Here is a 26939-nt window from a genome sequence, read left to right on the forward strand (position 1 = left end):
TGGAGTGGAAAATATGCATATGAGGCGGGGCAGAGTGAAGGGAAGGGCACACTCCCTCGCCAAGGACCAAATAGGGTCTGGGGGGGCCTCCTGCCCTAGTCTTCCCTTGCCCAGAAAAGATGACGCTAAGTGCCCAGGCAGTTCAGCTAGTGGCACATCTCTCATCACCATGGCAGCTAAGCTGAGAGAGCTGGAGAAGTTGGGTCGTTCCCAGAGTGCTCTCTGTGCTATGGGCTCCCCCAAGGTCATCTTGAGGGTCAGCACAAGCCCTGCTTGGTGCTGTGTGGATGAGACAGCATGCTTCTGGTAATGTCTGTTGCTCAGCAACTTTATTGGGGGAAAACAGATAAATACTATTTTCCTCAAAGGGCTGATGTGAAACTTGATTGGGTTTTGTTGTTGTTGTTTTGATTTTTTTGTTTTTTGTTTTCTTTTTCTTTGTTTTGTTTTGTTTTGGTTTGGTTTTTGTTTTGTTTTGATCCAAGGTCTCATTTAGCTCAGGCTGGTCTTGAACTCACTGTGTAGGTATGGACGCGACTTTGAACTTCTGATCCTCCTGCCTCCACTTGCTCGGGGCTGGGATTACAAGCATGTACCAGCATGCCTAGGTTTTGCGATACTAGGGATCACACCCAGAACTTTGTGTATTCTAGGCAACTGCTCTGCCACCCAGGCCCCTTAAATAGGCTCTGATAATGAAATTATCTGATACAGTTCTTGATACCTGGCCAGAACTCCCTCAGTTAATTTCATTTTCCTGAGAAACCGGTCTTGTTACGTTGCCTAGTCTGACACCAAACTTGGGTTTAAGCTATCCTCTTGCTTTAGCATCCTGAGCAGCTGGTAGCGTAGGTAATGGCTTCACCTTAATACCTGATTCCTTACTTCCTCTCCACTCCTTTCAAACAAGCTGAGGTCAGTAAAGAAATAGCTATTGATCACATGGATGAAAATAGTTGGCACTTGTTGAGCATTGCCAATCACTGCTCGCTCGCTCACTCATTCATTCAATCAGCAAGTGCTTAGCAGTGTGCCAGGCACTTTCTCCATGCTGGGAGGCAGTGGGGAAGAAATATAAGCCATCATCCTCCTGGAGAATACACTGTAGAAGGGGAAGACAGATAGTCGACAGAAATGAACAGGAAGTGTATAGTACAGCAAGTGGAGATGGGTGGTCAGAGAAATCCAGGATGGGAAATGGCTGGTGAGGGACAGGCACAGTCTAGTTTACTAAGGCATTTTTGGTTGTGATCAGGAACGGAGAGAGTGCTGTTCCTTCACTGACCAGGACTAAGTAATGGGAAGTGTGGAGGAAAGCTGAGGCCCTGGAAGACGGACACTCAGCTCCCCTTCTTTTCTGGGCCAGTGCTGTGAGCACACAGAGGCAACATGGTGCTGGCAAAAGAGAGTCCATAGCTCATGAGCAGGTCCAGCATGGTCACAGAGTGCACTTGAGCGGAGGTCCCCATGCATGTGACACTGGCTCGGGCAATATGTAGCCTTCCCTGCACAGAGCTGAGTCTGAATCTGGAAGGTGATGAGTTGAGATTAGAGGATTAGATCTCACAGAGGAGGAGGATTAGAGGAAAACAGAGGCCTGGGATGTGTAGAGAATCAGCAAAGATCAGTGGTCCTGCCCAACTAAGCCTTGCTTCTACCCTGGAGTGAACTTTGAGCCTTGTGGGTTGTACTCTCTTGGGCAGGATTTTGGGCAGGATTTGGGGTTATGGCTACTCAGAGAGAGCAGGTATTTGTATTCAGAGCCCAAAGAAGCTGGGGCAGGGCCACACTGTGCCTGGGGGAAGTGGTATGCTCATATGCTCATAGGCACAGACTCAGAGACAGATCACCTCTCTGATCACCTTCGTTTCTCCATTATCTCTGCCTCGACCAGGAGTCCATCCATGTAGCTCTGTAGTTTAGTCCCATGTCCCATTCAGAGGGAGGTACAGGGAATGGGAGATGTGGGTATTGTTTGCTAGACCTGCCTCAGGAAGACAGCTATGTGGTTAGTATTGTCAGCTTGACGGACATTACAATGAGTCCAGCATTTGGGGCATGCCTGTACAGAATTACCTTGATTATGTTAACTGTGGGTTTAGCTGAGATCCTGGGCTGCATAAGTGGGAGAAGTACTCAGAGCAGCCCCAAGCATTCGTTCATCCTGTGCTGCTCGGAGCAGCCCCATGTGTTCATCCTATGCTGCCCGTTGACCGTGGATGTGATGTGAGCAGCCAGAAGCTCCTGCACCTTTTGATTCACCAGTACAATGGTCTGGTTCCCTCTATTGGCAGAAGGGCTCACTGAGGCTGGGAAGAGGGTGTATGAGGGAGGACCACCTCTATTTCACTCTGCTTAGTCTCAGTGTGGGCGCCTGGAGGGACTTGGACATTGGGAACTGGTCTTTGTGACAGACAGGTTGGAACCCTCTGAGGTAGCAGAGGCTGCAATGATGGCTAGAAGAGATCTGACGAAGCAGAGCATGTCTTGAATAAACCCTTTATTAAGTTGATTTGGTCAGAGAGCTTATTACAGCAACAAGAACAGGAACTAAGACAGCTAGCTTCTCTCCTGTGGGTAGGGCATCTTGGAGCTGGGAAATGGTAACCAATGGTGGGCTTTCTTAGAGACGAGTGTAACCTCCAGAGCCCAGTGCCATGCCTGGCACATGAGACATGCTCAACAAGTACTTTGGGGGGGGGGACTCTAATTCAACCCTCGTTCAACTTACTGAGGAAAAAGACAGAGTTGGAGAAGAGGAATAATGGAACCAGTACCAGATCTTCACATTCCTTTGTTCTCTTCTGTGTTCCCTAACACAGTAGGTGCTAAGTCAGAGTGGGTTTCCCCCTCCTTCCCCCTACCCACATCCCATCTCTGCAGTTTTGAGGCAATGGCATGAGCCAAGATTGTTTTCTACCACTGTGTGCCCCTTCCCCAACCCCAATATTGATTTGTTTTGCTGTAACTAGGAAGACCTCAGATTTAAACTAAGTGATGGCCAGTAGCCCTGGGTTAAGAAATTCATCTTTCTTAGTGTGTTAGTGACATTGCCAGGTCCTTTGAGGGTGAGATTCGAGATGAAGATATGTGCTAGGTTCCCCCAGCACATAGGGGAGAGCCCCCTGAGGACTCACTCTGAGCTGTGCCACTTCCCTCCCCTACAGTGGCAGATGAAATGCTGCAAGTGTGACTCCAGGCTGCCTCGAAATTACAACAGTCACCGAGTGGAGAATGTCGCATCGTCTTCAGGCCCCATGCGCTGGTGGCAGTCACAGAATGGTGAGGACCTGCCATATGCAGGAACCCGTGATTATGGGGGCTCCACAGGCTGGGGCATATGGAGGTGTTCCAAGATGATCTGGGTTTCTGCGGCAAAGGGTGTGGGAGGCGGGGCAGGCAGAACCTTCCAGCTTTGCTTTGGGGGATCTGTTGGATGCTAAAGGCAGTGAGAAGGTGTGCTGGCAGAGAACCACATCTATTTCACTTTGCCCTTGTCTCTATGGGTGGGTGCATGGAAGGACTTGGGTCTTGGGAATGAATCTGTTTGTGACAGACAGGCCAGAATCCTCTGAGCTGTCAGAGGTGTCAGTGATGATATCAGCATCTGACAAGGACAGGCTTAAATATATAACATAACAGAAGCATACTGGTCCGCTCCTTTCCCAGAGGTGGCTCAGAGTCAAGGTTGGAGATGCTCTGGCTGCCCAGAGCTGATGTTATCAAGGCCTTTGGGGGTGTCAGGGAGATCATCTTGTCTAACTTTTCTGCTTCTTATCCTTCCAGATGTGAGCCCTGTCTCTCTGCAGCTGGACCTAGACAAGAGGATGCAGCTTCAGGACATCATGATGGACTTTAAGGTTTGCTCTTGAGGACTTCAGGGGATAGGAGAGGGACCTAAGCTGACAGAGAATACAGTGCTTTCTCTCCCTAAGCTGGGATGGTGACATCATGTGCTAGGGGTCCTGTTTCAGAGTAGGGGCACTCACTAGGATCTTATATCATGGTAACAACAGACAGGTGGGCCATCAGGAGAAGAGGGCTCCTTCCCATTCCCCCATTCTGGTCATGCTGCAGTTGCAGACCCTGGTCCTCTCTGCAGCCACCATCTTCAACTTGTCTAACCAACTCTACTCTGGCATATAACAGTTCTATTGGGCTTGGTTGCTTTTTATGATTTGGATATGAAATGTCCCTGGAATAGCTCATGTGTTGATGGCTTGGTCCCCAATGGGTGGACCTAGTCATCAAGAGGTAATTGGATCATGAGGCCTCTGATGGAACCAATGCACCAATCCATTGATAGACTGATAATCTGTGGCATTATATCAAAGTGATGGAGACTTTCAGGTAGGGCCTGGTTGGAAGAAGTCAGTCACTGAGGGCATGCCCTTTGGGGCCCTATTCGTCTGGACATTCCCTTTCTTTGTTTCTCACCCTCTCCCTACTCCTGGTCTTACTGGATCCATCATTAGTGATCTGTTTTACTTCACTCCTGGGAGTAGCCTATAATCCAGCACTGAGGAAGGAGGGCTGGGGCAGATGGATGCCCGGGGCTAATTAGCCAGCAATTCTAGTTGAATCAGTGAGCTCCAGGTTCAATAGTAATTCCTGTCTCAAAAAACCAGGTGAAGAACTATTGAGAAAGGCATCAACCTCTGTATACCTAAACACACAAAATAAGTAGACTATACCAGAAATGTAAGCCTATGTGGTAAACATCTGTTAATCCTGCTTCTTGCTGTGACAAAGTTCTTTGAGAAACCAGTTTTCGGAGAAAGGATTTATTTTGGCTCAGGGTGTCAGAAACTTCAGCCTATAGTGGCTGCTCCATTGACTAAGCTGAGGTTGAATATCATGGCAGAGAGCATGAGGTGAGGGTGGATCCTTCCAGTCATCATCTCCACAGGTGGATCACTGATGATGCAGGGAAACACTAGGCTAGAGATCTGAACTCTGGTCCTCAAACTTACACACCAAGCACAGCTATCATCTTCCCAGATGCTGGTGTACTGTATTTTAACAACTTTGAAGATGAGATCAAGTTTATTGAGCATCCAGGAGCTTACCTATCCACAGGAAGGACACACAGTGCCCCACCGCTCTTGGAGAACAGTCTATCCCATCAACTCTATGGCCTCTGGAATCCCTCCTCCGGTCTTACACTCTCCTCTTAGAGACAATGGTTTTCATTCATTTGTGACAGGTCATGTGCTTTCTTCAGAGAGGATTTAATTTTATTCTTTGTACAGAAATAGTCAAGCACAAAAGGATAAGATTTCATTAATAAGATGAGACAATCAGGAAAATCTATAAGACTTTCCAGAGTGTGGGGTGAAATGTAACAGGACCCAGTTTCCTGTATGGCTGAGGAAGTTGGCTCTGAGAGCCCTGCCCTACAAAAGGCCAAAGTATTTTGAGAAATGCCAGCAGTACAGTCCCTCAAGGTGACAGTTCTGAAAGGCAATGTTAACTCGGATATTGTTAAATGCTTTTGCTGCTCAGCTGTCTTCCATTCATATATCGGGTTTGGTTACGCACATACCAAACACTGACTGTATGGTAGAACTGGCATCAAGTGTTAGAGATAGAAAGACATTTAAAATGAAGTCACAATGAAGCTGGGCATGGTGGCATTATGACTAGTCTGGGAGGGGCTTCCGGCAATTTCTGGAGACATTTTTTGGTTATCACATCTGTGGGTATGCAATGACATACAGTGGGCTGAAGTCGGAGATGCTGATGAGTGTCTTGCAGTTCACAGGGCAGGCTGATGGCACCTTTGTCCACCCCCAAATAGGAACTCTGTGGAAGTTGAGAAATTCTTCCTAGAAAATAGGAAATTGGCTAGTAAATAGTCAAAATGATGGTGCTGTTTCTGAGGGAAGCCAGATGCGAGACTGGGAAAGACAGCATGGGCTAGGCAGAAGAATGCAAGTTAGATAGGTATAAAAAATCTCCACGCAGAAGTGACATTCAAACTTCCAACAAAAGATGAGAAGAAACCCATAAGGGAGGAGTGTTTCGAGCAGGACACCTGTGGAAATGCTGAAGAGGGGGTGGGCTTGCTGGGATGGGCACCAGTGAGGGCTAAGCAAGGAGCACAGAGCCTCTGCATATAAGCTTGGGTTAGAGTTTATTTAAGAAGGGTGTGTGTGTTGGTCTTCATTCTGTTACTGTTACAAGACACCCAAGATGAAGAGCTTAACTGGGGAAGGGGTGATTTGGGTCATAGGTTCAGAGGTTTCAGCCTGTGCTCACTCAGTCTTGTTGCTTTGGGGCCAACGGAATGGCTGAACATGATGGTAGGGTGGCTTGGGTGGGGGTGGGGCACTGACCCCTGTCACTTGCCACAGTCCTTGCTCTTGCTAGGCCATCTCTCCCTTCTCTCTGCAGGAGCCTGCTTCTGTAGTTATGGCCCCTTCTTTTCCTCCGTCACTCAACCCTACTCCACACCCCTGTCCCATATCTCTCCAGGGTCTCACACCAGCTGGCATGTTGATTGAGCGCTCTTCTGACTTTGGCAAGACATGGAGGGTGTACCAGTACCTGGCGACAGACTGTGCCAGCACCTTTCCCCAGGTCCACCAGGGCCAGCCCAAGAACTGGCAGGACGTCCGGTGCCGGCCCTTGTCCCAGAGGCCTAATGGGCATCTGACTGGGGGAAAGGTAGGTGCAGGGAACTTGAACCATTAGGAGGAAGCCCATATCTCCTGGTCAAGAAGTGAGAACATGCCATGTCAGTTCATCTTGCTGGGACCTTCCAGAAACATCTTGCCACATCTATGGCATCCTTGGCCCTGACTTTCCCTGGCTTCTTCCTATAGGGCTCATGGAATCCCTGTGTGGGCTTTGTTGTGAGGTCTTTGGGATGACTACTTACACACAACTGAGCAAAGAACACATTTAATTTCACTTTCAGAAGAGTTATCACAAAAGTGAATCTATCAGACTGCCAGATTGGAGGGGAATTCAAGAATAACCCAGAACTCCAAAGGCGTCTAGAGTAAAAATTACAACTTGCCTCTAGAAATACCTGGGACTTTCTCTGAGAATCTTCTCCATATGGTCAAATTCCTTCCAAAAGCATATCCCATTCTCTATGGAGGAGGCTGTAGCTTGGAGAAGCAGCTCAGGTGACACACAGGCTGAGTGCTGCCCCCCTGTGGCCTCAGATCTCCTGTGCTCACCTAATGGTGGTCCTCAACCTTCATTGATTCCTTCATGGTGCGATAACCCCAACCACAAAATTATTTTTGTTGCTACTTCATAACTGCAATCTTGCTGTTGTTATGAATTTTAATGTAAATATCTGTGTTTTTCAATGGCTTTAGGAGACCCTTGTGAAAAGATCATTCAATCTAAGGGGTTGCGACCACAGGTTGAGGACTGCTGAGCTACTTGGTTAAAGTTTTACTCAGCCTTTGTGTCCACTTGTTCCTAACCCTGAGCAGAGACCAAGGCTTCTTCCTCATTTATAGGGGGTTGAAATGAAAACTTGGTGGGATATGCCAAGACGTCACATGTGGTGAGCGGTTTGTAGAGTAAATGAAAGCATACTCAAAACTGTCAGTGACCAGGGTGGCCAACACTATCCAGACACTAGTAAGTTACCACCTTATATGTATGAAAATATCAGACAAAGCCCATTGTTGTGTATACCAATGTAAAAAACTAATAGTAGGGCTGGCAAGATGGCTGGGTGAGTCACGTGCTTGCCATGCAAGCCTGGTGTTGTGAGTGTGATCACCAGAAGCCATGTAAAGCTAGAAAGAGAAATTCAACCCCACAGAGTTGTCCTCTGACCTCCATACACATGCCGTCATACACACACACACACACACACACACACACACATACACACAACACAACAACAACAACAACAACAACAAAACCTATTAACTTAAAACTACTAATAAAAAAGCATTGCACAAGCCCTCCTGTGTCATAGATGATATAACAGGAAATTCTTGGTAGACCTATATTTTCCAACACACACACATGCATGCACACATACACACACACATACACACATGCACACACACAGCGCACACACACACACACACACCGTGTATGCTCTTTTAGGGTCCAGTGGCCATCTGTTCTACTAGCACAGTGGCAGGCCTCAGGGCCATGGTCTGTCTCAGGTTTGAGAAGGGTGTAAGGGGAATGAGGATGAATGGGAAGGAAGGCTTCTGAGCTTTATGTTCATGTCCATTCTCCGCTGCAGTCCTGACCTTTCTTCTCTCTGATCAGGTCCAACTTAACCTTATGGATTTAGCATCAGCTATCCCTGCATCTCAAAGTAAAAAGATTCAAGGTTTGTTTGAGTCTTCCTCTTTTCTGTGGGACTGGTAGTGGGGGTAGGAAACAGGTGGGAAGCTGGGTCATCGAAATTCCCAGTTCCTTCCTACTTCTCCGATGTGGCTGGGAAACACTGCTTGCCTTGCTCACCCTCCAGGGAGATGCTGTGAGAAGGCTGAGGGTGGGGGTGTCTGTGGTATGATGGGAAGGCAGAAAAGGAGATTCCATTGGCCATTAACGTCTTGTCTTTTTACCTCTCCTCTTGCTGGTGTCACTCTCAGAACTTGGGGACATCACAAACTTGAGAGTCAACTTCACCAAGCTGGCCCCTGTGCCCCAGAGGGGCTCCTATCCACCCAGCGCCTACTTTGCAGTGTCACAGCTACGTCTACAGGGGAGTTGCTTCTGTCACGGACATGCCGACCACTGTGCCCCTAATCCTGGAGGTTCTACCACTGCTGTGCAGGTGACAACCCAGGGTGGGTAGGGTGGAGTGGAAGGAGTAGGACCAGAACAGACCCACAAAGCAGAACAGACACTCCATTTAAGTTGTGACTATTGCTGGTGACATAGCTCAGTGGTAGAGCCTACCTAGTATGTGAAAGGCCAGAGAAGGGTAGGGAAATAGGTTATGGGGGTGGGGCTGGGCACAGTGTGCATACCTGGCAAGCCCAGAACACTTAGAAGGTAGAAGCTGGAGGAACAGGAGTTCAAGGTCATTTTCAACTACAGAATGAGTTTACATAATGGGTCTCACAGCATTACTATACCATGGAAATTACTGTGTACATAGGAAAATATTATCATGAATTATAAGGTATGACAGCCAAAATAACCTGTCTAGGCCTCTACTCTCAGCTATTCTGATTTAATTACTGAGGTTGGAAGCTTCAGGTTGTTGTGCTTACTGTGGGCTTGAGAGCTGATGAGTTTATCCATCTGGCAGTAGGGTGTGGGGCCAGGTGAGGGGTCAATGCTTAGTCTGCACACAAAGTCCACCCGGACACCGGCCAGTACTGATGCAGTAGGGTAGAGAAGCTACAGTTTAGCAAGCTCTGTTGGTCCATGACCACACTGAACAGGAGGACCCTGAGAAGAGGAGAGAGCCACTACACTGAAGGAGATCTGGGACCGACCTTTTGCTTGCAGTTCCCAGGGCATCAGTGTGTCAACCTAAGGGTTATGGCACAGCCTGGTGGCAGAAAGGCAGGGGGAAGTCACAGCAGGAGACCGAGGAGGGAGGTTGGTGGAGAGAGCAGTTCAGTCTCTACTCTGTCCACTTCTGGGCCAATTCTTTCTGGAGGCTACAAAGGAGCCCAGAGGGAATTCCCCCGGATCTCTCAGGGCTTAGGAGACAGATTAGGAGAGCCTGAGGCTGAGTAGGAGGAATGCAGGGGTGTGAGGAGGAACTCACAGGACCACATCAATGCCTCAGCCTTGTCCCAGAGGTTCAAGGTTCAGGTGGAACTTAGCCAGGGCTCTGGTGTTTGTAAAACACTGTCTAGGTGACTATGCATGCAGTCAACACTGTAATTTATGGAGTTAGAGAGACCTAGGAGGGCCTAGGCAGGAGGGGTAAATATGATCCATTTGACTAATGGATGCAGAAATTAATTATGGGCAGGCAAAAAAAAAATCCATCAGAGTTGGCTAATGGGAAATGGCCAGTTTGCAGGAGTAGTGGCTAGAGATTCAGCTGTGGCAGAGAAGGGAGAGGAGCTAAGAGTGAACAGGTCCCTGAGTGCCAGGCTGTGGAGGTGGGGCTTAATTGGGGAGGCAATTAGCATACAATAGTGATTCTATTTTTATGTCTTAATGAGTCTAGTAACAACTTACAATGCATGTTCCACCAGCCAAGCAGCTTAGTCACAGACTGCCAGAATGAAGCTGCAGAGAGCCTGCCAGCTTCCAGAGTCCCACAGTTTATTAGTCCAATGTTTCCTATCTTCCACTGAGCCCTGGCCTGTATGACACAGGTATCAAGAAGCATAAAAGAGCCTGTGAAACCCTTGCTTGTATGCAGAACACCACGCGTGCATGCACACTCATTGACTTCTCACAGGCACACACTCTGAGTGTTCACATACAGATCTGGGCCATCACAGTGTTACAGGAACTGGGTGAAGGCTGAAGCATTTATTTAGGTGTGAAGCATTTAGGTGTAGTGTCCTGGAAGGGCTTGTGTCTAGTCAAGGTCTTGAGGAAGAAGCATGCTGGCCTGCGGGGGAGTGAGCAGGTCCTGCCCTCAAACTTTCCTGTTTTTTCTTTCTGGTAATCACTGGCTCCTCTCCCAGGTCAACGATGTCTGTGTCTGCCAGCATAACACAGCTGGCCCCAATTGTGACCGCTGTGCCCCCTTCTACAACAACCGTCCATGGAGACCTGCAGAGGGCCAGGACACCCACGAGTGCCAAAGTAGGAACCTGGGATCAGCCCCTGACTGTAGCAAATGGGATGGGAGTTGACTCTTCTGTTTACCTGGACCACTGGGAATCTGCTTTTGTTGCTTATGTGGAAGCTGAATTTCAGCATGCCTTTTAGATCTCTAGGTTAAAGTAGAGCTGGAATCCCCTCACTGCCTCAACCTCTATTATGTCAGCCCTGAAAGAGCCAGGCTTTGGTCCCTGCTGAAGCTTCCAGAGCCACTGGCCCCTCCAGGCTTCTTGCTTTGTGGCAGACACATCTGGCTCCCAGTGATCACATCTCTAAACCCAATGGCCCTTGGATACAGAGCCTTTGTCTGTGCAGATCACAAAGTAGCAGAGACCCATCTGTGATTATGTGGAGGGCTTGAGTGCATGGAGGACCTCCTTTTCATGTGGAGACCATCCCAAAAGGAAGTTGGGAGGTCTGGGAGCTTGTCCACTCAGCCCTCTTCCCCATCATGCAACCCTTCCCAAGCCTCCTTTGAAACTGGGCCTCAGTTCCTTGCTCTGCCATCTTGAAGAGACGATAGAGATGCTAATGCTATCTATGGTGTCTGCTATGGTGGTCTGTGTTGCCTCATGGAGTCAACCTTGGATCTCCCCATCTAGGGTGTGACTGCAATGGGCACTCAGAGACCTGCCACTTTGACCCAGCTGTGTTTGCTGCCAGCCAGGGGACAAATGGGGGTGTGTGTGACAACTGCCGGGACCACACCGAGGGCAAGAACTGTGAGCGCTGTCAGCTACACTATTTCCGGAATAGACGACCCAGCGCTCCCATTCATGAGACTTGTATTCGTGAGTAGTAGCTTCAGGGACAGATGACTGTCCACTCTTTCTCTCCAATTTGTCTCTGGGGACATGAAGGCCACCAAGGAGGAATGAAAATTTGGTCTCAAGGAAGGACTTGTGGGCTGTTTTAACTTAGCTGTGCTCTACTGAGTAAGTTGCTTACCCTCTTGGGTCTCTGGGCCATCAAGCAATGACTTGCTGACCAGTATTCAGCCTTTCTTTTGGATGCAGAGAGAAGAAAGCACAAGAACAGCTCCTGCCTTTGGGGTGCACACACATTGTGAAACCGAGGGGTACAAATCCACCCCTTTTGTTTTTCTGTTTCCCCAGTGTTGAGAACTCCTCTACCATGAGATTATATCTTAATCCTTCAGTCCCAGTACAATGGCTGGTAAATCCCTGTGGTTGAGTATTTGTTGACTGAATAATGGAATGGCTTAACATGCCCACCAGGCCATTGGATTCACATGGGACAGTGGTTCTCAATCTTCTAAGGCTGTGACCCTTCAATACAGTTCCTCATGTCATGGTGACCCTCGACCACAGAACTATTTTCGTTTGTACTTCATAACTGTAATTTTGCTACTGTTATGAATTGTAATACAAATATTTGTTGTGCAAGACATCTGATATGTGACCCCTGTAAAAGGCTTATTGAACCCAAAGGGATTGTGAAGCACAGGCTGAGAACTGCTGACCTAAGAGAAGACAAACAGGTTAGAACAAGTGTTTCAGGCCAGTTTGATCAGGAAAAACCTTGTGGACAAAGGAGCCTTGAGTTTTGTGAGGCATGAAGGAGTCCAGGCGCAGGCAGGAGAAGCTCAGTAGCTGGACAGAACTAGTGAGACAGACTAGTCTGCTTCCCCAGTCCCGAGGACAATCTCCAGGATGCTAACATCTGCGAGCACTGTTTTCCTCGTTGTATGGCATCTCCCGCCTCTTGAGGATGTCGTGTGGATTGGGCAGGGCAGTCTGTGACAGTAGTCATGGTAGTCACTCAGGAAGTGATGACCACAGAAGCAAGGGAAATCATGCTCCCTGATAGGAGTCAGGTGCTGTCCTACCTGCATTCACCATTTACTGCCCAGAAGGAATGTCCTTTTCTCATGTGACAGACGGGGAGACAGGCACCAAGGGTTCCATGCTTGCCTGGGGGACTTGGAGCAGGCTATCCTGGCATGTCCCCTGAGCTCTAATTTTCCTTTGTTCCTGCCACTCAGCCTGTGAGTGTGATCCAGATGGGGCAGTCCAGGGAGCTCCCTGTGACCGACTGACGGGCCAGTGTGTGTGCAAAGAGTACGTGCAAGGAGAGCGCTGTGACCTTTGCAAGCCTGGCTTCACCGGGCTCACCTTTGCCAACCCGAAGGGCTGCCATGGTGAGTAGCAGTCCCAGGAAGGTGTGGGGTGGGGTGACATGGGCTGTTGGAGGTGCAGCTACCAGATCGAGCCTTGTCCCTGGAGTGTTCTCCTCACAGGGAGCCCTGCTCCGTACATGTGTGCTCTACCACAGTCCTCCAGCAAGTGGCAGCACAGGCCTGGGTTGGAAGGTGGGTTTGAGTCAGCCAGTGCCAGGGTGGGCAGGCCGGCTGCCAAACCGCCAGGTGGCTGGGAAGGCGCAGTGGCCTTATGAGTAAGCCATGTTATGCACAAGGGCAAGCCCTGTGACTTCAGTCTGGTCTCATTGCAGAGCTCAACTTTAGGGGGATGTACCAGCTCTGTACAGCATTAGCCTCGAATTCTGTTTGCAGAGTGAGAATCTGGGACACAGTGCCCTGAGGCAGGGCCAGGCAGAGTTTGGTAGGAAGGGTCCCTGGGGTTACTCTCTCCAGTAAGTCAGAGGGCAGGTGCTTTTCCAGCGCTGGGCCCTCTCTGGTGCACCGCACCCCGCCACCCCCACCCTCCCACCCCCGGCCAGCCTCTTTTCGGGAGTCTACCTATGCTCACCAGCCCTTCCTCCCTCCCACAGCCTGTGACTGCAGCATCTTAGGTGCCCGGAAAGATATGCCTTGTGAGGAGGAAACCGGACGCTGCTTGTGTCTGCCCAATGTAGTGGGCCCCAAATGTGACCAGTGTGCCCCTTCTCACTGGAAGCTGGCCAGCGGCCTGGGCTGTGAGCCCTGTGCCTGTGACCCACGCAACTCCCTAAGCTCCCAGTGCAACCAGGTATGAGTGACAGGCCCAGGGGCTCTTCAGTCACAGAGGGATCCTACCCTCCAGTGTCTCTCAACTCTCCCTTACACTGTTCTCTGGCCTTCCTACAGCCAGGCCAAGCTACATCTGTCCCCTTTCCCCTTGGAGAAGGCCACCAGCTCTCCCTCCCTCTGTAGTTCTCAGCCTGGGCCGGGCTTGTTTCCCATACATTCTGGAATTCGTTGCTATAACTTGACTTTGGGCTTGTCTTTGAGTGGGAGCCCTAGTTTTGGGGAGTACCAGGTCTATAGAGCACCAGGTGTGGGGCACAGTCCCCAGAAGCAAAGCCATGCAGAGACCAGAAGGGTTCCCCATGGCATTCTCTTTATTCAGTTTACAGGGCAGTGTCCTTGTCGGGAAGGGTTTGGCGGCCTCACGTGTAGTTCTGCAGCCATCCGTCAGTGTCCTGACCAGACCTATGGACACGTGGCCACAGGGTGCCAAGGTGTGTGCTTATTACATGATCATGCAGCAGGCATGTAGAGGGGAGGGATAAGGGGTGCTTGGTTGAAAGGCCTTGATATGGTTGGAAGTTGAATATTGATAGCCTGGCTAGCCCTGTGAGTATCTATACTTGAAGACTGCCTGGCCTCCCTGTGTCTGGATCAGGTTAACTAAAGTAGCTCCTCACATTCTAAGGTGAGAGGCAGGGGGCTTTAGTGGCCAGCAGCAGTGGAGAAAATGCATCTTGGGAGCTGGGGACTGGAGTGCTTCCCTGGAGTGCTTTTATATCAGCAGTGGTATAGAACTGGAGTCTAATGACCAGCCTTGGTCTCAGCTCTGCCTTGCGGGGTCTAAGCAACTTGCCCCTCTCATACTTCCTGCTCTTAAGGTGGAAAGAAGTGCTGTGCACTGGGCCCCTTCCGTGCCATGGTCACATCTTAAACAAAAGCAGGAAACCAGACTATGATATGCAGATCAGATAGGTTCACATGCATGTAAAAGTGTAACTGGGAACGTGACTGGCATGTGGTAGGTGCAGGGGACAAGCTTTCTGTTAGTCCCTGCCAAGGCTGGCTTTGCTCTAGCTGATGGCAACCAATAGTCTATGTCATGTAAGCAGGCCCAGTTTCTTCATCCTTTCCACGTCCCTACCCCTTCCTGGCCCCAGCCTCTGAGTGTCATTTCTCCCTGTTTCTAGCTTGTGACTGTGACTTCAGAGGAACGGAGGGTCCTGGCTGTGACAAAGCCTCAGGCCGCTGCCTCTGCCGCCCTGGCTTTACGGGGCCCCGCTGCGACCAATGCCAACGAGGTCACTGTGACCGCTACCCAGTATGTGTGGCCTGCCACTCCTGCTTCCAGGCCTATGACACAGACCTCCAGGAGCAAGCTCGGCGCCTTCACAGTCTCCGTAATGCCACCGAAGGCCTGTGGACAGGGACAGGTCTGGAAGACCATGGCCTGGCTTCTCGGTTGCTAGACGCCAAGAGCAAGATTGAGCAGATCAGACAGATTCTGGGAGGCGCTTCTGTCACAGAGCAGGATGTGGCTCAGGTGGCCAATGGCATCTTGTCTATCAGGTAGGTCCTTTTTATGCTAAGTGGTTGGAGGAATTATGCCAGTGGATTCGGGTGAGGACCACACCGGTTAATTCCAGTTCACGGGGCATCTTTACACACATCCTTTCTTAGCTACCAAGGCATGTCTGTGAAGGTGGAGTGGTGGTGTTTCCTCCATTTTGCAGATGTGGAGACAGGCACAGGTGTGGTGAGCTATGCAGACAACAGACCCAGAGCCTGAGCCTAATGTTCTTCCTGAGCCTGTATTGCCAGTGGGACAGTCAGCCCCGGATTAGTCACCTTGGCAGAGGGCACCCAAGAGATAGGGCACTAAAAATATCTCTGAATTTGTCTTTAGAATGGAAACAGTCCTACCCACACCCCTCCAACCAGCAGAGGCGCCTTCTTTAGGAGCTCAGGTTCTGGAAGCTTCTATAATTAGCTTGTGTTCTCTGAGCATTGGTGGATGGTGCCAAGCCCAGGAAGAATATGAAAGAGGCTATGTTTCTCATGAGGGTATTCAGACATCTTGGGCAGTGTGGGGGTTGAGGGGGCTCTCTGGATGAGCTACAGCTTGTTGGAACCTGTTCGTTCATTCATTCATTTCACGTGTGTGTGTGTGTGTGTGTGTGTGTGTGCGCACACGCGCGTGCGGTACACATGTATACAGAGGCCAGAGCAGATCGGTGGGTGATGCCTGCTGTCACTGTATGATGCACCTGCCTTGTGACAGGGTCCTCCATTGACTCAGAGGCTCACTGCTTTGGCCAATGCCTAGCTTTTTATATGTGTGCTGGGGATTTGAACTCAGGTCTTTATAGTTGTAGAACAAACATTCTTATCTGCTGAGCCATCTCCCCAGCCCTTGTAAATAGGCTTTTGAATAGGATACAAACATTGTGCAAGGTGCTTGGGACATTAAAATACGAAGACATGGTCTTTATAGGCCAAGGGCTAAGGCACCTGTCCTGTAAACAGTGATGTGATACATGGGGTATGTTAGAGAGCTAAGACTCTCACAGAGGAGTCCACGGTGGCCTTCACAGGGGAAGTGCTATATGGCCTAAGTCTCAGAATTAGGCAACTAGTCCACAGGTGGTCAGCATAGGAATGAGCTGTGTTTTAGTAGGCCCTAAAATGGCATGCTATGCCCGAACAAGGCTGTATGGTAGAGATGTGTAAGAGCAGAAAGCATGGTGGTATAGGAGAGGCCATGAGGCATGAGGACAGAGATATGCCAGAGATACTTAAGCTCAGGACCCAGGGCCTGGAGTGACACTCAAAGCCCCTGCCAGATAGAAATGGCTGATGAGCATGCAGTGGTTGGAGCTCCATGGGGAAGGGTTAGGCTATGGAGGAGAGACTGGAAACACCCAAACATAAGTTAGGAGCTGAAGTCAGCCTGGGGAGCCAGAGGAGCCAGCAGGGTGGTTCTCTTCATGGAAGCAGGAACAGCCGAGAGATGGGGGGGGGGGGATGAATCCTGTGTTGCGCTGACAGAAGTCAAGGAGAGAGAGCACTCACTGAGCCACCTGCAGAGAGATAGGGTAGGCTACACCCTGGCTTTAGCTTGTCTGGGCTTCTGCCAGGCAGAATGCTCAGCACCATGTGGATTGTCCCTTCTCACACCGTTATGGAAGGTCCTTCCCCACGCAACCTGCTTCTCCTGACTCAGTTACAGCTTCTCCCTATATTTCAGCAAATATTCTTCTATCTCAGGAGAACTCTTCAGGGCCTGCCGCTGGACCTGCCCTTAGAGGAGGAGATGGAATCCTTCTCTGGAGACCTGGGGAATCTAGACAGGAGCTTCAGTCGGCTCCTCCTTATGTACCGAAGCAAGAAGGAGCAATTTGAGAAGCTAAGCAGTGAAGACCCTTCAGGTGAGGACAGGGGCACAGGCTACTCACCCTAGGGAGAAAGGCCCTTACCCAAGGCCTCCAATCCTTCTTCCTCAGGAGCCTTCCGCATGCTGACCATGGCATATGAGCAGTCCTCCCGAGCTGCACAGCAAGTGTCTGACAGTTCTAGCCTGCTGAGCCAGCTGAGGGACAGTCGCAGGGAGGCAGAGGGCCTGGAGAGACAGGCTGGAGGAGGAGGCACTGGAGGAGCTCAGCTCATGGCCCTGCGTCTAGAAATGGCTTCGCTGCCTGACTTGACACCCACCATCAACAAGGTGACTGAGAAAGAGAGCCCAGTGTCCTGAAGCCCTCACACCTGTAATCTGTTCCAGTCAGAACCCACCCCGCTCCTTCTGACCCCATGTCCTTGCTGTGTGTGTTCCACGATTGCCAAGGAAACATGGTTATGGTTGTCATGGAGATGCGTGTCTGTTTAGTGTGGGATGGGAGTAGTTATGAAGGGGCCTCTGACACCCTCATCTCTCTACAGCTTTGTGGCAGGTCTAGGCAGACAGCCTGTACTCCAGGAGATTGCCCTGGAGAGCTGTGTCCCCAGGACAATGGTACAGCCTGTGGCTCTCACTGCAGGGGAGCCCTGCCCAGAGCCAAAGGGGCCTTCCACATGGCAGGGCAGGTAGCTGAGCAGCTACGAAGCTTCAACACCCAGCTCCAGCAGACCAGGCAAATGGTAGGTGCCACAGAGTATGGGGAGCAAGAGTCATGGGTTGCAAAATTCCTTGAGCAATTCAGAATTCACGTTTTTTATATTCAGGAGAGTAAAGCCCAGAGATCTCAGGTGACTTGTCTAATGTCTCACAGCAAGTGTAAAAGTAGAATTTGGAGCTTTCTCCTACATAAATATGATTCGCAAATGGAGTTTGGTTGCACGTCCCAAGGCTGCAAGTCCCAGTGAGAGGATGTCCCGCAGATTCCTTGGGAGCTGTCCAGAGGCTCCTTGGAGGCGCTGCCCCTTTCTGACCCACACTGTGTTTCAATAGATCAGGGCAGCGGAGGAAGCAGCATCAAGGGTCCAAGCTGATGCCCAGCGCCTTGAGACCCAGGTGAGTACCAGCCGCTTGCTGATGGAGGAAGATGTCCAGCGCACACGGCTTCTCATCCAACAGATCCGGGGCTTTCTCACAGGTAAGCTGGCCCTCACTCCCACCCCCACCCCTGAGTATTCTGGCTTCTACCTGTCCCTCATGCCCACATCTAGTTCATTAGTCTCCTGCCTTCTTCCCATCATGCCTGCTGCCCTTGGGCTTGGCCCTTTCTCTTGCCTGGGTTTTTTTTGTTTGTTTTGTTTTTGTTTTTGTTTCCTATTGATTTTGTTGCCCTCCACCCTTTCTCCAGCTTCTCTTCCTTGTTCTTGGATGAACATGGGCTCCTTTCTTGGCCTCTGTCCACCTCATCTCTGTGTTTGTTTCTCTTTCCTTTGTTCACTGGACATCTTTAAACCAGTCAGGCCTGTGCCCACTGCAGGGTCTTTCTCTGATCTTTGCTGACCTGGGATCGACAGCTCCAAGGCTATAGGTTTAAATGTCACCTCCTCAGAAAGGCTTCGTGCAGTCTCTCTGTCTGCATCCCTCATCCCATCTCCCGTTCATCTTCTACTCAGGAGTGGTTGTACAGTTCATTATGAGTGTCTCTGGCACATATATATATATATATATATATATATATATATATACACACACACACATATATGGTAGAATGAATGAATGAATGAATGAGAAATGAACTCTCTTCAGTGGCCTAGGCGATGAGATAGGACTCGGGCATGCTGTTTCTCTTGACTCTATCTTCCCCTTGAGAATGGGATTGGTAGTATTCTACAGGTTTATCCTGAGGACCAAGGAACTGCTGTAAAATGTGCTTTGACAAATTAAAGGTGCCACTGGAGTGTGAGCTGATATTATTAGCTCTCGGGTTCCTGCCAGGACTTTGCTTGGCTGGAAGCCTGGTTGATATGAGCTGAGAGCTGGGCACAACAGCCACGGCTCATGCTACTACTGTAGTATTTTTACCCCAAATAGGCCAAAGTTGTCTCCTGAGGGCGACAGCAGGCCAAGCATGGAGCTGTCGGTGGTACAGGTAGAACTCAAGACCAGGGGGTTTTCCACAGAGGCCCTGTGACTTAAGCAGGGGGTGTCACTGGGGAGTGTGATATGGGAGTACAGGGCAGAGGTGCCTGGCACATAAGGATAAAAGGGCAGCCAAGGTTTGGGGCTTGAGGCTGAGTAGCCATCTTATGTTAATTTGAGCAGGCCCAGGCTCAGCTCCTGGGAGCAGGCAGGAGCTCTCAGGCCTCTCTTCCCTCTCAGCTAGGCTGCACCTCAGGTCAGGGTCAATGATAAATACAGGGGCAGAAGGGGATGGTGGGCCTGAGAGAGGCTGGGGTGTAGTTAGGACCCTAGAGAGTTCTCATAGCCACCCTTGGTGGATTCTATTCTGTGAACCCATGGTAGGAGGGGCCAGTCCCAGCTGCTACTGCCAGGGGAGAGAATGTCAGGCCTATGGAGGAAGGAGGGTTGCCTTTGCTAGACCTTCAGGTAGAATTGAGGAAGTTCACAGTTGGGGCTTGTAGAGCAGTTACTAATATAGGCTGTATTGGAAGGCCTTTGTATCGCATTCCTTAATAGCAGTCAAGAACTGCAATTACCTCCACATCCCGTGTGAGGAATGCGCAGAGAAGTTAAGCAGCTTGCTAGAGGGTGTCCAGCTGTAGGTGGTGCTGGCGCACGTGCGCGCATGCACGCGCACATCCGGGTGCTTCCTTTTGATTCCTCCCCCCGCCCCATATCCTCTCCCTTCCGTTGCCTCTTCTGGCCTGACAAATTTGCCCTTCTCTGAGATGCCCCTCAGGTTTTAACCCTACAAGAAGCCTCCCTGGTCCTGGGGAAGTGCTCCATGGCTGCGCAGGCACAGTGTCCTCTACAGGCCACTCAGGGTTATGCTTCATCTTTTATGGACCGCTCAATCCCACTGCAGTGAAGCTCCACAGGGCTGGGCAAACTCTGACTGTACTGGTATTTACTCAGAAGTTTACTAAGTGCGCTGCATACTCATTTGTGCATGCTGCTGCTGCAGTTGTATAAAATACAGGAAGCACCTAAGCTGGGTGGGCTGTGCTCCTGGAAGCAGGTTTTTTTTAGGGGAAGGTATCCATCTGGCCTCACTTGGAGAGCAGGACACTGGGCTTCTGGAGGGGCAGCATCTCCATGAACAAAATTCCCCAGGGAGCTGAAGGTGAGATGGGACTGCTGCTTAGTTAAACAACCATGGCTGCACCTTGGGCTCCTATGGTGTATTGTTGCATAACATGGACCATCCAGTCTCCTTCCTCCCCTGGTGTGGAGAGGAGCATGAATGGAATCTGTGTCACTTGCTGCCTATGAAGAGAGGCTGGTCCCAGAACCCCAGAGGGGTTCAGGCCAGGCTAAACTATCTGGGCAAGTGGACACTCCTTTCCAGATGTTATCTTTGGAAACAGCTGAGAGATGAGAAGGTGTCAACTCTGTACTTCTTAGATCTCTCTCTGAGACACTTTGTAAAAACTCTTGCTGACTGATGGTGACATGTCACAGCCCAGGAGGGGGACCTGTCACTCAAGGCCATTTCACAGGTCAGGAAACTCAGCCAGGCAACCTGAGTAACGAAGAACAAGTTCTCCTCAGTCTTTCATTTTCCCTCCAATACAAAGGGTCTCCAAGTGCCTGGCCTGACCTGGTATCTGGGGACACAAAATGGGACAAAAATCCAGTCTCTGTCCTCAGGGGGCTCATGCTACAGAAGGAGAAGAGAGACAAGCCAGAAGACTGGTTATATGGGGGGGGGACATGCTGTGTGTGTGCTGGGGAGAAAGAAGAGGTGAGAGCCTAGGAATGAGTGAGTGCTGCTTCTAGATTCCATTGGTAGGACTGGCTCGAGACAGTGATATTTCGGCGGAGGGTGGGGGTAGTTCTTCTCTGCCTTTGCAAAAATGAGCACCCGGGCCTGAAGACGGGTGGAGGGAAGGGGTCTCATTGCCAAGGAAGCAGTTCCAATTCCTGGCCGCTCCCTCCAATTTGGAGCTGATTATGTGTGTGCTGCTGTAGTTATTCAGCACCAGCTGCCTGGCACCACCTCCTCTTTCAAGCCCACAGCTTCCTGTGGCACAGACACTTAGCTGCCACAGCTGTGCCCACATCCCTCCTCCTCTCAGTAGAGCACAGGACAAGAATCCTATAGCGTCCTGGAACCACCCCCAACCCCCACCAGAGAAATGTGCTTGGGTTTGGCCAGGAGGAGCAGGGCTCTTGGGGAAACAACACAGGGGCTACAGCAGACAGCCTCCAGGAGTGCTACCCAGCCTGAAGGGGCTGCTGATCCTAGAAGAGCTAAGTGGGGCTCACAGTCGGATGGCTTGCTTGGCTGTCTTTCAGATCCTGACACAGATGCAGCCACCATCCAACAGGTCAGTGAGGCAGTGCTGGCCCTCTGGCTGCCCACCGACTCAGCCACAGTGCTGCGCAAGATGAAAGAGATCCAGGCCATTGCAGCCAGGCTCCCTAATGTGGACTCAGTGCTATCCCAGACCAAGCAAGACATCGCACGGGCCCGCAGGCTCCAGGCTGAGGCTGAGCAGGCCAGGTACGGCCACTGGCCCCAGTGCCTTCCTCATGAAACTGGGCTTATGTTTATTCCCCAACTGTGTGACTGGAGAGGGGTACAGGGTCTGTAACATGGGAAGGGCTTACCATGGTCAGGGAAGCCAGGGTTTCTGCAGGCTCCAGGCTACATTTCATACACATGAGCCAGTACTTCATGAGGAGAGCTTGTGCCTAGAGAGCACCATGAACATTACCATGGCTGCCCATGGGCGGGTTCTGTGGGGAGAGAGCTGATGTTTCCCTTGTCTTTGCCTAAGAACAATGTCCTCCAGAACGGCTGTAAATTAAGCTCATATCTGTTCATTTTTTGCTAACTCACTCTCTCCCCTTCCTCTTCCTTTACTCAGAAGCCGAGCCCACGCTGTGGAAGGGCAGGTAGATGATGTGGTCGGGAACCTTCGGCAGGGCACCGTGGCTCTGCAGGAAGCTCAGGACACAATGCAGGGTACTGGACGCTCTCTTCGGCTCATCCAGGAAAGGGTTGGTGAGGTGAGGCATTAAGGACTCCCCGTGTTTGGGAATGAATAGATTTAGGTTCAAGGCAGAAGGTGCTAGAGTATGACCTGGTTAGATGCCACCCTGGAGGTCTTACCTTGGCTTGGCTTTAAGCTTCAGATTTGTCTCACCGGCTCAGGATGCAAAAGCAGGGATAGACTCTGAGCTGCAGTATGGGTGAAGTGGGTGGAGCTGAAGGAGGAGAAAGTTTGGGTACCACTTGACAGGTAGCTTGAAGTCAAGGGAGGACTTTCCTTCCTGAAGCAAGAGAGACAAGCTAGGGAAATGAGGCCCCTTGATGCTTCTGAGACCCAACACAAACTGCGATTCCTTTGTCTTTCAATAAAGGTTCAGCAGGTCCTTGTACCAGCTGAAAGGCTGGTGAAAGGCATGAAAGAACAGATGAGTGGATTTTGGGCAAGGATGAAGGAGCTTCGCCGCCAGGCCCAAGAGGAGCAGGCCCAGGCAATGCAGGCCCGGCAGCTTGCAGAGGGTGCCAGCCAGCAGGCAATGAATGCCCAGGAGGTATAAAGATGGTAGAGTCATCCCAGCCTGATGGAATCAGAGTGGGGCTCCTGAGGAGTAAGGGTTACTACACCTTATAAGATTATACATGACTATACATGACAGAATCAGAATGGTTCAGGGTGGACCCAAATACACCCTGTGTCTGATCTACCCACCCCTGCCCCTCTGGGTAGCTCGTGCAAGGCACAAGGAACACCCTAGATACACTGTTTATGAATGAGGTCCATGCTCATCTACAAAGTAGTTCTCTCAATGCCCACTCTGGTGCTCATCTCCTGAGTCTCCAGCCTGGTCAGGCACTCATGGCTTAGACAGACACCCTGGACTCCATCCTAGTCAGAAGCAGGGCAAAGAAGATCAAAGAGCCATATCAGGATCTCAGGTGTACCTCTCGCTTTACTCAGGGCAGGAGCACGGGCACATGTAATTCTGGTGTGGTGACAGCGTTGGCAACATACCTTGATATTACCCTTTCATTTTGTGCTTAGCAAGTGAGAAGATACAACAGGAGGAAAGAAATTTTAAGACATCCCCTGTGGGGTCAGGGATAGGGCAGTATGGGTAAACTCAACCCCTGGGGATATTGTGAGGTTGTGCGCTGTTTGGGTGATGCCAGGCAGCTGCTGGCATTTAGGATGTTAGATGATGTTCATGGTGGTATTGAGAATGGCCTATCTTTCCCAGGGCTTTAAGAGACTTAAGCAAAAGTATACAGAGTTGAAGGAGCGGCTGGGTCAGAGTCCTGTGCTGGGCGAGCAAGGCAATCGAATCCTGAGCATCAAGACGGAGGCAGAGGAGCTCTTTGGGGAGACCATGGAAATGATGGACAAAATGAAAGGTGAGCCTGGTTTGGGAACATGGACTCTTGGGCATCCTGGAAGGTAGCCACCATCCAGTACTTATTTAAAGATTTTTAATTATACTTTTGTGTGTGTGTACTTGTACGAGTACACATTTGCCATAGCATGTATGTGGAGGTCAAAGGATGGCTTGGAGGAGTTGGTTATCTCCTTCCACCTTGTAGGTTCTGGGGATTAAATTTGGGTGATCAGGCTTGGTGGCAGACACCTTCACCCATAAGCCACCTCACTACCCTATTCCATCTGGGACTCCTAAAACTCTCTCTTATTGGAGCCAAGCCAGCAGTGCTGCAGGAATGAGAGCAGTCAAGACTTATTGAGCAGCCAGAACATACATGTGCTAAGGCTGCAGGAACACAGACATGTGCAGGTGACATGGCCTGGCCCAGAGAGGCTCACAGTCCAGCTGGGGCCTTTTCTCCTGCTACCCTCAAAATGCATGCTTTGATATATAGTGACACACATGTCTGTGATATGGGCCCAGAGCTCTGGGGTCTCAGAGGACAGTCAATGCCAGGGAGAAATGTTCAGAGAGGTAAGATCTGAGGAAGGAGGTGGTGGCCTTGGAGAGGACAGAGGACCTCGGGATGATGGATAGTGGTGGTGAGAAGAGGGTTGTTATATCCAGGAGGAGAGGAAGGGAGGTGAGGAATCCTAAGAGGACAGTCTCATGGCTCCCTGCTGCTCGATGATGAGGGTAGGTATGGATGCTGTCCCATCCCAGGCCATCTGAGGACTTGGAACATGGAGATATAATGATAGTGGTCTTGGAAAGAGGGAGTTCCTAGGAACCTGTCAATCTGTGGGGCTGCTGAACTGGTGTCTCCAGCAAATGCTACACCCATTAATCCTCTGAATTTCAATACAAATGGCTGGCAAAAGTCTCATTTACAGCTAGGTGGACACAATAGATTAGGTTGGTGAGAGGCTGTGGCCACATACCCCAGAGGAGTATTGGAGGCTGATTTAGTACTTGTCCTGGTCTTGCCTGGCAGTATTATATCTGCAGATAATAATACACCAGGAATCAATCACTGCATAGGGAACTACAAACATCTAAAAATGATGGGCTGGAACCAACTGGGTGAAATTATGTAAGAAGGAAAGTTTTCCTCTGCCCTTGTTTGAGCCTCTGTCACTGAACCATGGCTTGGGCGAAGCTTCTCTGAGCACGGCTCATGTCACTGGAAGTTCGCTGTAACTGGTAAAGTGGTGGTAAGCACAAGCCGTCACACACCTGAAAGACACTCAGGAGTTCTGAGCCACTGAGCGTTGCTCTAGGTCAGGAAGGTCTTGCTCACTGCTAGAAGACACTGTTAAGACAGACATGATACATTTGGACAAACAGGAGGCAGCAGCTCAAGGTTGAGAGTAAAGGATTGCCCAGTCCCAGAGGATCCCATGCAGGCAAATCCTAAACAAGCACATAAATGCCTGCCTCTGTGCTGTGGACTGAGCCTTCTCTGTTTGCTGGCACCAGACCAGGCCAGGGGCTGAGTCATTTTGCTGTCACCCTGTCCTGAGTGTCCATCAGCCTGAGACTCCATGTGTAGCTCCACATGGATCTCCATGGGCATGACAGCCCAGGGCTGACGCCACTGTACTGTGTCCAGGATGGTGAGGGCTACCTCATCTTTAGAAAGAATATGGACAGACCTTCATTCCTAGGAGAGAAGTGGCCAGGGTAGGCAGGAGGAGGAGGTGATGTTGCAGCTGAAGAATGGAGGTGTTTGCCCCTTGGATGTCAAGCCACAGAAGTATGCAGTACTGTCCTACAGGAGCACAACACACAGATTCCTACTGTCTAGGGTATAGGCCTGGGGCAGCTGTGTGGGTGGAGGCAAAATGTGGTCAGATTTGGGCATAGGATGACTTCTGACATAGCTAGGGTTGCTCAGTGCTTCCCCACAAGGCAGTCCACATTCCTTCCCTACTCTTGGCAAAGTCCAGCCCACCACAATATGGTAGAGGGGACTCCTCTATTGGAGAACTTCAGACCATGTGTCTTACCTGAGGATGGATATATATATATATATATATATATATATATATATATATATATATATATATATATTAGGGTGTAGGCAACTATTTCCTGGTGTGATAATTTCGGAAGAGGAACTGGTGAATGACCTTAGTCACCTGGCCAGCTTTTTCCAGCTTCCACTTGAGGGTCATGGGTAGGATTCAGGGTTCTGCATGCCCAACTTGGGTTGCTAATCTTGGTGGTAGCAGCCTTCCTTATCACCCTGGGATAGTCAGAGAGCCTGGAGTGGAGGAGAGGCAGGCAAAAGGGAGTCTGAGACTGGGGCTGGGCCTGCCAGGTTTCGCTAAGAATGGAATGGGGCTGGAGAGGTGGGTAGTAGGTGGGAACTGTCTGCCTCAGTGGTTGACTGCACTCAAGACTGGCTCCAGGCTAAGGGAGGGGAAGGACAGGCTGTGAGTCCTTGTGTGTCTCACCATCTGACTCTTCCTCACCGGCTGTTCCATCTGCCTTAGACATGGAGTCAGAGCTGCTTCGAGGGAGTCAGGCTATCATGCTGCGCTCGGCAGACCTGTCGGGGCTGGAGAAGCGTGTGGAGCAGATCCGCAGTTACATCAATGGGCGCGTGCTCTACTATGCCACCTGCAAGTGACCTTAAGTCCCAACCTCAGACCCTCCCCCTGACCCCACCCCGCCTTGGAAGGGCACACTGGGGAGGGGAGTATCTCCACCATTGATAGCATAGACTGGTCACCCTGGACGTGCTTCAAGGTAACGACTGCCACTGAGCCTGTGCTTGCATGACTACATTGAGGAGAGAGATGGTACAGGGGGTGGGGCTGTCACAACTGAAAATCCTCCAGCTGGAATGGACAATGTGCCCCCAACACCAACTCCTCCTGCCCTCCACTGTGGTAGAGTCTGGGACCAACTCAAAAATGGAACAAAGAGTGATGATGTATGAACACAAAACCCAATAAAAATCTTTGAATAGGAGCCTGGAAGCTCAAGAAGAAAATGATCTGGCTCTGCATTAAGTCACCTTTGTCACCTTCTCTGCCTCCCATTGAGGCTCCTGTGGACTCAATTCTATGGCTTGCCCTGATTACTCAGTCTAGCTCAATTGGCCTCTGGACTCGGACAGATTGAGCTCCTGTCTCCAGACTGGAGTCCATCTGTTTCCTTCTCAGTGTCTGCATGTATACAGTGCCCTCTGCTCTACCTAGGCAGAGGAGGGGGTGGGGAGAAACTCTCTACGTGGTTATCCCTGGCCTATGACTGCCCAGCATCTGGGACTTTAAGCCCTGAGAG

The 26939-nt window shown here is 50.4% G+C and overlaps 1 protein-coding gene across 4 annotated transcripts in view; it reads left to right on the forward strand.

Annotated features, from left to right (window-relative positions):
• Lamb3 (laminin subunit beta 3) overlaps positions 1 to 26649 on the forward strand; it is a 74122-nt gene extending 47473 nt beyond the window's left edge. For 2 of the 4 annotated variants that reach the window (XM_029475036.1, XM_029475039.1), the window contains exons 4-23: positions 3168 to 3282; positions 3787 to 3860; positions 6478 to 6669; positions 8257 to 8320; positions 8586 to 8770; positions 10599 to 10719; positions 11340 to 11528; positions 12743 to 12898; positions 13489 to 13685; positions 14046 to 14157; positions 14854 to 15232; positions 16931 to 17091; positions 17167 to 17384; positions 17600 to 17797; positions 18108 to 18252; positions 21534 to 21741; positions 22109 to 22250; positions 22605 to 22781; positions 23469 to 23622; positions 26144 to 26646. In XM_029475036.1, the coding sequence (XP_029330896.1) occupies positions 3168 to 3282; positions 3787 to 3860; positions 6478 to 6669; positions 8257 to 8320; positions 8586 to 8770; positions 10599 to 10719; positions 11340 to 11528; positions 12743 to 12898; positions 13489 to 13685; positions 14046 to 14157; positions 14854 to 15232; positions 16931 to 17091; positions 17167 to 17384; positions 17600 to 17797; positions 18108 to 18252; positions 21534 to 21741; positions 22109 to 22250; positions 22605 to 22781; positions 23469 to 23622; positions 26144 to 26280 (3324 nt within the window). In that variant the 3' untranslated portion in view covers positions 26281 to 26646. Of the gene's footprint in view, positions 1 to 3167; positions 3283 to 3786; positions 3861 to 5898; positions 5947 to 6477; positions 6670 to 8256; positions 8321 to 8585; positions 8771 to 10598; positions 10720 to 11339; positions 11529 to 12742; positions 12899 to 13488; positions 13686 to 14045; positions 14158 to 14853; positions 15233 to 16930; positions 17092 to 17166; positions 17385 to 17599; positions 17798 to 18107; positions 18253 to 21533; positions 21742 to 22108; positions 22251 to 22604; positions 22782 to 23468; positions 23623 to 26143 lie in introns of those variants that run through there. The other 2 variants (XM_021176807.1, XM_021176832.1) reach the window with 2 other exon arrangements.
• Positions 26650 to 26939: the final 290 nt, after the last annotated feature.

The sequence above is a fragment of the Mus caroli genome, chromosome 1 (genome assembly GCF_900094665.2).
Source record: "Mus caroli chromosome 1, CAROLI_EIJ_v1.1, whole genome shotgun sequence".
Lineage (NCBI taxonomy): Eukaryota > Metazoa > Chordata > Mammalia > Rodentia > Muridae > Mus > Mus caroli.